The following is an 11,498-nucleotide window of genomic DNA, read 5'->3' on the forward strand; positions in this document are numbered from 1 at the left end:
GTTGCATGTTGGGTTATGAATCATGATGAACAAACCCCACAATCAAATAGGACGGTCATACCCCCCAAATGTATCTTATTGTATCTATGTAGGCCTATATTGTAAAACAATATATATATTTAAAAAAAAAACACAATGTGCAAGAAAACATACACTTTTTGTAGATTATGCTATGAAAAAAGAAAATGTCTCTTTGCCAGTATGTCTCACAGTATTGTAAAATCTGACACTACTACGCCCCCTTGTGTTACCTTCGAACAAAGGCAGCTAGGACGCAGTGATTATTCTGAAGTTCTGGCCAATCAGGACCTGCAAAAAAAACTACAAGCTACAAGCTCACAACGCGTCGCGGATGAGATCAGAGCCCAGAGTTGTGAGCTTGTAGATCAGCTATTTCTGACGCGCGACACCGTAGTACGACCAATCGGGACCAGTTGGCGGGTCTTGTGTGGGGATGGTGTTTTTTACTGGTGTTTCAGTCCGAGTGTGGGGAAAGGGTGCGTTCGGAAATGCGCACCGGACTGCGCGGGCGTTTATCGTGGGCTTGCCCAGGCCTTACGGCCTGGGCATAAATATAACGATTGCATTCACCACGGCTTCGTAACTCGCGCGGCGCTCCGCCGGCCGCGCGGCCCTGGCCCGCTCTTCGCGGCCACTCGCGCCTGCGGCGCTCGGGGGCGAAGAGCAGGACCAAGGTCCGCTGGCCTTCGCGCCGCTTGCAATGTCGTGGACAATAAAACGAGCGCACCCTTTCATACACTCTGACTGAATCACCAGTAAAAAACACTCTCTCGTCTTGTGTGAGGTTTTGGTTCCTGGGTTAAAGGTTGTGAAGAAACATCCACGCTGTTCTCTTCACGTGTTGTTTTGTTTTGGTAAATAAAGTGTCAATATATTAAAAACACAACATGGGAAAGAACAAACCCACAAAACCCAACGCGTCGGGAAAACAGGGAGCTGGCAAAGCCGGACAACAACAGCACAGGTAAGGTTTAGACGAGGAATAAAATAATATGTAATATATTAGCCTGCAGTGCTAGGCTAGCTGTGTTGCTGTTTAGGTAGCCCTAAATGTCTGTAATATCAATTTTCAATTCAAAGGAGCTATATTTATCTTAATATCACAGACATGACATTCTAGGGCTACTGTTTAGGTTGAGTCATAACAACTACGTTTTAAAACCATTGATTTTTGATTGATTGAAGACTTTATTAGAAGTTTGCATAGAAAATACAGTTTCATGTACAGTTTCATGCCGGTGTTTTGTTCCTGTTTGTTCCGGTACAGTTCACTGGTACAAGGTCAACTAAAAGAAGATCCTAGGAAAGCACTTGGCTTATTTACACAGGAAAGAGGAAACCATTGAAGTATCTCATTTAACATTGAATGACAGACGGATAGAACACAGTACTATGCAGTAGATATGGTCAGGAGAAAATAAAACAATAAACAGAGACTAAAAAAAACAGTGCAAAAAATGTATACAGTAGGTAAATACAAAGAAGTGTCAGGGGAGGGATTCATGTTTAGTTAATTCATGTTAGACAACTGAGCATGTTTTAAACTCACGTTTGACATTACATACAGTGGTTCTCAAACTTTTTATTAGCCCGCGGACCCCCCATTTGAAAAGATACGCCAGGGACAGAGAGACCCCCATAAGAGAGGATCTTTACAGCTCTACCACTGTGATTCTCATGCAACCACCAATGACCCCCAGTTTGATATTTGAATGGCATTTCTATCTCTGGGTCCCCAATTTAAATAGTAAAATCAATGTTCATTTAACTCTGATAGTGTACTATAAATGGAACCAAATCAATTAAAGAATTATTCTGTCTCCCTTTTGCTAATACAAGTTGCTTGTGGCTAGGCCTAGGGTATTTTGATCGATCGATTGATTGATTGATTGATTGATTTGTTTGATTGAATAGTACTTTATTTAGCAAAAAGGTACAGTGGTTGTACACTTGTGATTATACAAATGGTGCTAAATGGATAACACAAAAAACCCTAAAGGCTTTGTGGTCCTGTGTACGTTATTCAATTAATCAAGACATTTAAAGACATGCAATAATATGCATTATTGTATTTTATTGTTTGTCTTTAAATGTCTTGATGATTTGAATACACAGGAGGACCACAATGGAAATAAGCCCTTAGGGCCTTTTGTGTTGTCCTTTTAGCATCTTTTGTAAAAAAAGAAAAAGAAAGAAAATAGTAATCAACAATCAATCAAACAAACCAACATTTCACTGCTCATACCTGTGGGTATAGTATGTGATTGTGATAAATGATTTTTTGTTAATGTTGAGCCTTTGAAATTGTGTGTACACTGCAGACAGGGGCGCGATGGGAGAAACAGAACAAGACCAGAGGACCACATCAATGACATCCCTTACCGGCTCCGAGAGATCATCAAGAGCAAGGAAAGAATGAAGATGGGAAAGAAGTCAAGGACCAAGATGATGAAAGAAGGTCAGACTCGGGTTGTGATTCGGAATGCTTTCCCCACAATACGGATGCTGGGCTTAATAATTAATTTGTTGATATAATATAAGAAAATACAAATATATATAAGAAACACGCTTCTCGATTAATTGAAAAAGAGAAATTAACCGATAGTTATAGCCCTAGTCGGAGCAGAACTACAGTACAGATACGTACTGTATCCGCAGAAACTCATCTCTTGTTTGCTCCATCTCTTGTCTGCAGCCGCCCTCAAGAACATAAAAGCAGCAGCCTTCTCCCCGGCCGGAGACATCCCTGTTCCACATTTCAAAAGAGGAAAAAAGGAGACGGAGAAGGCGTTCGTGCGACGTATGAATACCGAAACCCAACATGTATCCTTCCTCACAAAGAACCAGGTGGACAGAAAGCCTGAGCTGAAAGAGGACAAACAAGAGAACCCTGCAAACAAGGCCAAGTCTGAGAAACGAAAGGGGTGAGTGCAGTGTTTCTACTAGGGCATTCACCAAATATTCCAATATCAAAGTCACTATTCGACGTTGTTCACCGAAATCGAATATTCGCTTATTTTTATTGTTTTCTCTTTAAAAAATATATAGTTTAAAAAGCTTGGCTAGATAGGAAGTCATAAGAATGAGTTGTCAATGCCAGGGGTTCTCAAAACTTTTTAGGCTGTGATCCCCAAAATAAACATATTTGAACTGGGGACACCCACCCTGACAAGCACTTGGAACTGTAGGTATTTACATTTAATTTGACTCGGTTCCGCAGATAAATATTGTGAAAATAGCAGATCTACATGCTTGTAGATCGGCTATTTTCACAATGTTCGCCTCAGGCCCTCTTGTACTTAATATTTGACAGTTTGGCCAGTCCTGTCGAATATTCGACTATTCGAATACTTTGAGGTCGAATAATTCGAATACTAAAAATCACTATTCGTGAATGCCCTAGTTCCTACTAGGGCTGGCCGACATGACTTCAAATCATTATCAGTTATATTGGTAGCAGTTTTATTCATTTATTTAAAACCTTTGCCCCGGTTACAATTCATGAACAATTATCTTTTCGCGGATGCAATGCGTTGTCAGCTTGCAGATCAGCTATTTTAACTATTTTTGTATGTCACCATTGTACAACTAAGTATAATACAAAAATGATAAAATGTCATAAATATAAATCAGTTTGATTCATATGAAGTAAATCAGGCTTAACTGTAACACTACTGTACAGTGACTTCCTTTCACAAAGCTATGGCTCTGTTATAATTATCATTTGGTTCTCGTCTGTCTTGTTGTTACAGCCACGATAAAGTGAGACTGCAGAAGTTAAAGGACAGGAAACAAGGCAAACAAGAGGACAAGATGGAAAAAGAGATGCGTATAGGTAATTATGTTTCACATTGCAGGGTACACGAGCGTGGAGCGGTGACAAAAGCCGCTCTGCGCCCCAGAGGGCTCTTGTCCCACTCGCTGGTCACTCTGGTCGGCCACCGGGCCGCTCCGCTCCCCGCCGCTCCGTCGCTCACCTTGATTTTCGCATCTCTCGCTCCACGCTCCGCTCAGGGTCGTCAATCAGAGTAAAAAAAAAAGTAGTTTGCTACCATGTCCAAAACGTTCTCCTTTGCCAGTGTGTTCCCAACACAAATGCTTGCGGTAACTAGGGCTGTCACGATATGACATTTTACAGGACGATTAATTGTCACTCAAATAATTGGCGATTAACAATTTAATTGTGTATTTGTCTATGATAATTACTTTGAAGTTGCACATGGCAGATATGACACATAACCTAAATACACAAATAAAGTACTGACATATTTGACAACTTACTACTTAAAAAATAACTTTGACAGTGGAAATAGCCGATCGGCTATTTCATCATTCACTTTTTCAACATTCACGATTATGACAAAATAATTGCGATAATGTCAAATAATCACGATTAGACGATTATGTAATAATTGTGACAGCCCTAGCGGTAACGTGAGCCTCGGCTTTGAAGGAGAGTTGGAGACTTGGAGAGCTGTCCACTCTGCACTGTTTTGTCGGAAACATGCGGCGCGCGGCCCCAACAGGATCGGCTCGGAGCGGAGGAGGGTCGGCGCTCAGACCCATTCTAAAAGTCGCTCGCTCAACGCGGCCAGATTTCATTTACTGGCCAAATGTAAAATGCACACATTTTTGGATTTCCATCTCTTTCAAATTGTTCATACATATTATGCCTTTTTTTTTTACTGTTGTGTGTACTGTTCCATCAATGTTGGTGCAGAGGAAGTCACTTGCCTGCAATTTGTCAAGTTCTTCCAGCATCGGTTGGAAACTCATTTTGTGGCATTTGGTATATACAACCTTTAGCTGTGAGATGATTGCTTGGCTTTATTGCAGTGCTCCTTCATATCTTTTGCAGTTGCATTAAATGCACTGATGCATTGTGATTAGGGCTGTCACAATTATTACATAATCGTTTAATTGTGATTATTTGACATTATTGCAATTATTATGTCATAATCGTCATAATCGTGAATGTTGAAAAAATGTCAGAAATAGTGGAAATAGCAGATCTACAAGCTCACAACGCGTCGCATCGCGGCGCGTTGTGAGCTTGTAGATCGGCTATTTCCACTATAAATGTTATTTTTTAAGTAGTAAGTTGTCAAATATGTCAGTAATTTCTTCGTGTATTTAGGTTTTGTGTCATATCTGCCATGTGCAACTTCAAAGCCTAAAAGCCAAACAGAAATGTAATTGTCAATGACAAAAACACAATTAAATTGTTAATCGCCAATTATTTGAGCGACAATTAATCGTCATGTAAAATGTCATATCGTGACAGCCCTAATAGACCGTTTGTCAGCCTTCTGATTGGTCCCTGAGACTCCCTGACTGGCCAACCAGAAAAAAACATTCACTTTTTGCTATCGGGGGTGGAGTTTGTGCAGTGGAGAATGTTGCTTCAGGCTTTCAAAAACTGTCCGCAGTGCGCGACACGGAGATCGGCCGGTACGGTGATAGCGACGGCAAGCGTCAAGCGATCTCGCTCATCATAACGAATAAGCTTCAACAAACTAGTTCACATGTACCTTATCAATGGTCTAAGAGTCACGATTGGGTACATATAATTTAAATGGGCAGAATTACGAAAAGCCAGCCTATTATGTGAGGAGAAACATTCTCTCTGTCCTCTTCCTAGTACCCAAGATGCAATGCGCTTCTCTTTCTATCTCTGATCCAGAGGATTAAACTAATTAAAACATTTATTTTTCGGGGGAAAACTACTGTTTTGCTATGTAATTACTGTACCTTTTTCTTCCCTTTTTATTAATATCACGTAGATGTGTTTTTTGTGGTACTTTATATAGCTGTAATGAGGCTATGAAGGGGGAAAAAATCCCATCCACTTCCACTATAAAAGAATCTGCAAAGAGGATTCTGTCCCACTGGGATTAAACACATTAAAACATATATTTTCGGGTAAACCCCCTGTTTTGCAATGTAACTACTGTACCTTTGTCTTCCCTTTTTATTAATATCACCTAGGTGTTTTTCCTTTGGTACTTTATATAGCTGTAATGAGGCTATGAAGGGGGAAAAAAATCCCATCCACTTCCACTATAAAAACAATCTGCCCAGGGTTAATGTCCCATCATAGTAACAGGGCAGAATGGGGCGGGATTTACAAAAGGGTTTATTGTGATCAGTGCATTGACTGATCATTTATTGCTTCCTGTTTCAATTTTGGTTTCTCGCTAAATTAGCCGAATTATTTGTCTACACCGTTTCTTATTAACACAATTGGTGCCTCTTAATCTGAAGGTTGCTTGGTGCCTCGGTGCCACGCCGTTTCCTCCATAGGCCGCCGCTATTATTTTGAAGGGCTGGAAGGGGGTTGTTTTTGTTTTTTTGGATTATCACTTGACGGCAACGATTACGTCATCTAGTCACATGACAGTGTGGGTCCAGAAGGGAAACATGGCTGCGCGCATCCCGTGTCTAGAGTGTGCAGAGTGGAGCCCCCTTTTTGTATACAAATGTCTTTTATGAGTTATTGAAGTTTCTTTATGGGCCTCTCAATGGATTTACTATGGAGGAGCTTCACTTCGCGTGCACGCCCGACGTGCGTTGTAAACAAATCGCGGACATTGCCGATGCGGGCGGGACCGGAGCGACGTACAGTAAGTGATAATATCTTTACTGTATATACAGTAAGATTCACAGTCCTCACCGTCAACGGCGCCATGGTATTAACCCTTTCAATGACGGTGAGGACTGTCAACGGCAGCAGAACAGTTAACTACTAGTCTTAACAAAACTGGGACGTCTGTTTTGCCATTACAGTGTAGACTACCACAACAAAGCGATTTGTCTTTGTGTGAGGAGTGTGTCAGTAAGCCCTGCACTAATGCATATTCAGTCAGTCTATGGTGATAGAAAACCATGAAAATAAATTTTCATATTTTACGGGCCAAGATGGACATCAAGATTTACATAATTACTGTACCGCTAGCCAATTGAAATTGTACACAGTCAGTGGCAGGTGCCAGCTAACCAAATCTCTGATATAAGTACATAATGTGCATGCATATATACAGTATATCGTCGTTGTCGGATGGAAACCTCGTATCTCCAAGTTTCAAATTTGTACGTTTTTTTTTTACAAAGTAAAGCCCTGCTTCATCATACAAGGCCGTCGCGCAAAAGTAGTGAAAACAGCAGATCTGCAAGCACACAACGCCTCGCGGTGTGAGGCGTTGTGTGCTTGTAGATTGGCTGTTTTCACTAGTTTAAAACATTTTTAAAATGAAAAATGCAGAAAGAACGGTTTTGGACATTCAAGGTTTTCACCCGACAACGACGATATACTGTATAAACTCCAGTGTGTCCTCAACCCTTGAATTTGATAAAACAATCCACAGAAACTGTTCCTTGGTGGCCGCATCTTGTCCACGTTTGACATGATGACGAGTTCCTCTTGCTGCGAGGTCGCTTGTGGTGGCTGTTCAGCGCACCGTGGCACTTCATTTAATTTAACCTTAACCCATTTAGAACGGGTACACATTTTGTGTATCATTATTTAATGCTTCAACTATTGAAAAATAGCAGATATACCGTGTGCCGCGCTGCGAGCTTGTAGATCTGCTATTTTTGAAAAATCGTGAAAATTAGAATTTTGACCCGATTCTATAAGTGTCTTTTGAATCCTCCTAAGATTTTTTGAAAAACCTATGTTTCTATGTCAGCAATCTGGCCAGCCATCGTCAAAGAAAAGGTCCTTGTCACTTAACTGGAGCAGTCTGTTCTAGAGACTACTATGTCAGAGGTTCTCAAACCTTTTCATGTGAAGGACCCCCAAAATGATATTTATTTGACCACGGACCCCCATCTCAAAATATTTAGTTCCAGGGACCACCCAGAAGCAAAATTTGAGTTACAAACGTTCACTTTGAAAATACATAATATTCAAAGATTTGCACACATTTTCACGACTTTTTCAAAAATAGCAGATCTACAAGCTTGCAGCGCGGCACTCGGTGCCGCGCTGTGAGCTTGTATATCTGCTATTTTTCACTGGTTAAATCATTCAATCATTTCTAGGCCTACATTGGTTAATGTAGAACTGTGGCATTTTATTGGTCTGCAGTGCTGTCATATAATCAGCCGACGCTAGGGTTATCATCCCCAAGGTCCTTTTGTGACAAAAATAGACATTCTGCTGCCTCTGCTGTTCCACAGATGAAGTTGCCTTTGGTGAAGTTGCAATGGCCCCGCCCTCTCTGACTGTCAAACCCAGAAGGGCTCCTGTTAAAGGCCAGGTGAGTATTCCACAGGACTGTATAACACAGTTAATTTAACCCATTCAAAAAATGGGAAAAGCATCTTTGTCATTTTAGGTTTTAGCGTTGGCTCTTCAAAATAGTAGATCTACTAAGGTCACAGCGCGTCACTACTTGCCACGTTGCGACCATGTACATCTGCTATTTTTGAAAATGTTCAAGTGTTTGAAAAATGTTGAATCACTTTTGAATTACGAAAAGAAGTTTGGGAACTACTGATTTAGATGGCATTCGTAGGATCGGCATCAGGTCTTAACGGGTAAAAAGAACTGAAAAAAAGAGAGAAAACTAAAAAAAGCACCTTCTGAGGTCTTTCTCTTCTCCCTTCAATCAACCACTAGAATGCACCGAAGGCCCTGCTCCTCAACTCTCTCCTGGGGCACACAGCAGTCTCCACAGCCAAGCAGTCCATGGCCAGACAGCGGATGATGGAGGAGGAGAGGGTGCGAGCGGTGGAGGCCTACCGTCATCTGAAGAAACTCAAGCAGCAGCAGTGGGCGGCCAAGGCTGCAGGTCTGGAGAAGCTAAAGAACCTGTGAAGAGCCTCCATAAAGCCGCATTCATTGTTCATTTTAACTGTTGGGTACACCTGAACGAGTAGCCTTTAACGGCCCACTAGGCTAGGGTCATTGTTATTGAGAGACTTATTGACTCTTTAAATGGGAACTGATGCTCTCACACGAACTCTGAAATGAGCAGCTCACTACTGTGTTGTTATTGTACATTGTACACAATGCCTGTCAAAGGCAGGTGAGCACTGTGTATTTTCCCATTCAGGTTACCTTCAGTCACAGGAAACGGCAGGAAAACTGTGTTGACCGACACATTTGCTCCAGAAGGGAGAGAGATCATATCTGAATACGTCATCACGCGTGAAACACAACAGGAGTTTCTGTTGTCAACTTTTGCCTGCAATGTACATTGTTGACCCACTAGGTGGCAGTCCAATAGAAAGATAAATGTATACCTTTTATAGTTGATGGTATTTGTATGGAATTGGAAAGCAGTACTGGACAAAACATGTTGACTTCATTATATTGATTATTATAAATTTTTATCGATAACTTTCCCATTTGACTTCATGTTTTAACTTTTTTCTCTCTCAATCACTTCATTGTCTGGTGCCAATGAACATGCTAGTAGGGGCCTTTTGAATTCACTTCATTGAATGTCCATTGTCTAAAAAAAGCTGTCTCCCTCTTGTATACCTCTTGTATACAGTATACATTTGGGCATCACATTTCTGTTAGCCATTAGCCAGAGTAAACTAAGTCACATACGGCTTATAAACACAAAACTCTTATTAGAGCCTGGCACAGCTATTTACATTTGTAATCCCTTAAAGGCTGAACCTTTCTTCTCATTCCAGGCATGAATGAAGGCTTTGTTTGACTATCGACTGCATGGCCAAACAATACTGTGAACCAACCAAAGCCATTTCAGGTTGTTCGGTATTATTCAGAAATGTTTTGTTTTTTCAAAGATCGCTCAGGTTACATCGACATACCAAATATACTAGAATTGAATAGTGTTGTTTTTTTTTTGCTGCCTGGTTTATTTCTCTGAAGAATGAATCCCAATTTAATAGACCTTTACATCTGAATCACTCTGGCGTCTATTTGATCAACTTGCAACTTCGATGACATGTGTATGTCCAAGATTGTGTACATATTGCGTTGCCATGGTGACAAGGAAGTGCAGCGAGTGGGAACAGATGCTTGCGATCAGTGGGGACGGCCTTTCTGAGCTCCAACCACTCCATTGGTCAAATAACGACCATGTGCCCAAGAAAAAGAAGACACTGTGTGCTACATATTGATTTTTAAGTTGTCTTGTGAATTCAATTGATGACGTCAAGTGTTTTCATGGGCCAGGATGGAACAAATTCCCCTCATGTAGTCCATCGTCACGTGATGATTTTAAACATTCACTGTAGGTGAAATGCCACCTCTCACAGGAAATTGATCAGTTACCTATTGGTGAGATAGTGAGTGACTGATGGTATGGGAAGGGTTGTAATGGGTGTACAAATGTAAACAGATGGACCCCCCCACCACCACCACCAGGGTCCATTTGTTTACATTTGTACACCGATTAAGTCCGGGAACGCATCTGTGTTGTGTAACCACTTTAACCATTATTATTTCATACTTTGTTTATTCCAAAATAGCAGATCTACAAGCTCATAGCGCGGCACTGAGTGCCGTGCTATGAGCTTGTAGATCTGCTATTTTTGAATAGCCAACGTATAAAAAATAGGTGCCGTGCTATGAGCTTGATGATCTATTTTTGAAAAAACACGAACATTTGTGTGAATCATTGAATATATATTCAAGCGAACATTTTTTACTCAAATCTTTGCTTCTGGGGGAGGTCCCTGGAACAAAATATTTTGAGATGGGTGTCCGCGGTCAAATACATTAACTGACATTTAAAAACTTTGAGCACCATAGATGTAAGCAATTTACCCCGAGTGAGAGGACATTATGCTCTCATAATGTCCTGAGTGCGGGTGTTATCGGACGAGGCGCAGCCGAGTCCGATAACACCCGCACTCAGGACATTATGAGAGCATAATGTCCGACCCCGAGTGGTAAATAGCTTTTCTACCACTTTTTCCCGTATACATGAAAGAAAACACATAGTTGTAACTTGCAAGGATCTTAAGTTACAATCATTATTGCCTATAAAACTTCCGCGACGACAGCAAATAGTTCCACAAACATCTTCTACTCACCACCAGATGACGCCAACTCCATGCAGAGAAAGATGTCTAGCATACAGCTAAGCTAACGTCAGTTAGAAGGACCGTTCCGGCCGTAAATAGAGGCTGTTCGCTTCCAGAAAGGCATAGGTTCAGAGAAAAGGGGCTTTAAAGTTGGCGGATTGCATTGGATCCAAATAAATCGGCGACGATAGTACGCACGTTAGTAAACATAGGACCGCTGCGACCTTCATTTGTTGGTTGGGGGAAAGTCCCCGGATGTACACTGAGGCGCATTGATCTCGGACACACAACTTTGCAGCAGTAGTCCTCTCATAACCTCCGGAATTTAGCCAATCAGAATCCAGTATTTGAACACGTGACTCGAAAAAGTGGTAGAAATAGAAACATAGGTTTTTCAGAAAACCCTTAGGATTTATAAGACTTTTTTGGGAGGGTATTTTCCAGGTCTAAATGGGTTTTAAATCAAC

The 11,498-nt window shown here is 41.2% G+C and overlaps 1 protein-coding gene across 1 annotated transcript; it reads left to right on the forward strand.

The window, feature by feature from the left end:
• Positions 1–838: 838 nt before the first annotated feature.
• ccdc137 (coiled-coil domain containing 137) lies at positions 839–9,326 on the forward strand. Its single transcript, XM_080723935.1, has 6 exons — positions 839–985; positions 2,343–2,479; positions 2,717–2,945; positions 3,774–3,856; positions 8,203–8,282; positions 8,645–9,326. Exons 1-6 carry the CDS (start codon positions 909–911, stop codon positions 8,840–8,842), a joined length of 804 nt encoding a protein of 267 aa, XP_080580061.1. The 5' UTR covers positions 839–908; the 3' UTR covers positions 8,843–9,326.
• The last annotated feature ends 2,172 nt before the right edge of the window (positions 9,327–11,498 follow it).

Source organism: Nannobrachium achirus (assembly GCF_963921795.1).
Source record: "Nannobrachium achirus genome assembly, chromosome: 4".
In the NCBI taxonomy this organism is placed as follows: Eukaryota; Metazoa; Chordata; class Actinopteri; order Myctophiformes; family Myctophidae; genus Nannobrachium; species Nannobrachium achirus.

Bases quoted from the DNA above. Each gene is read 5' to 3' on its own strand.
- ccdc137 (XM_080723935.1), top strand. From the start codon at position 909: ATGGGAAAGAACAAACCCACAAAACCCAACGCGTCGGGAAAACAGGGA. The intron at 986-2,342 runs GTAAGGTTTAGA...TGTACACTGCAG, and splicing joins GCCGGACAACAACAGCACAG to ACAGGGGCGCGATGGGAGAA. The intron at 8,283-8,644 runs GTGAGTATTCCA...ATCAACCACTAG, and splicing joins GGGCTCCTGTTAAAGGCCAG to AATGCACCGAAGGCCCTGCT.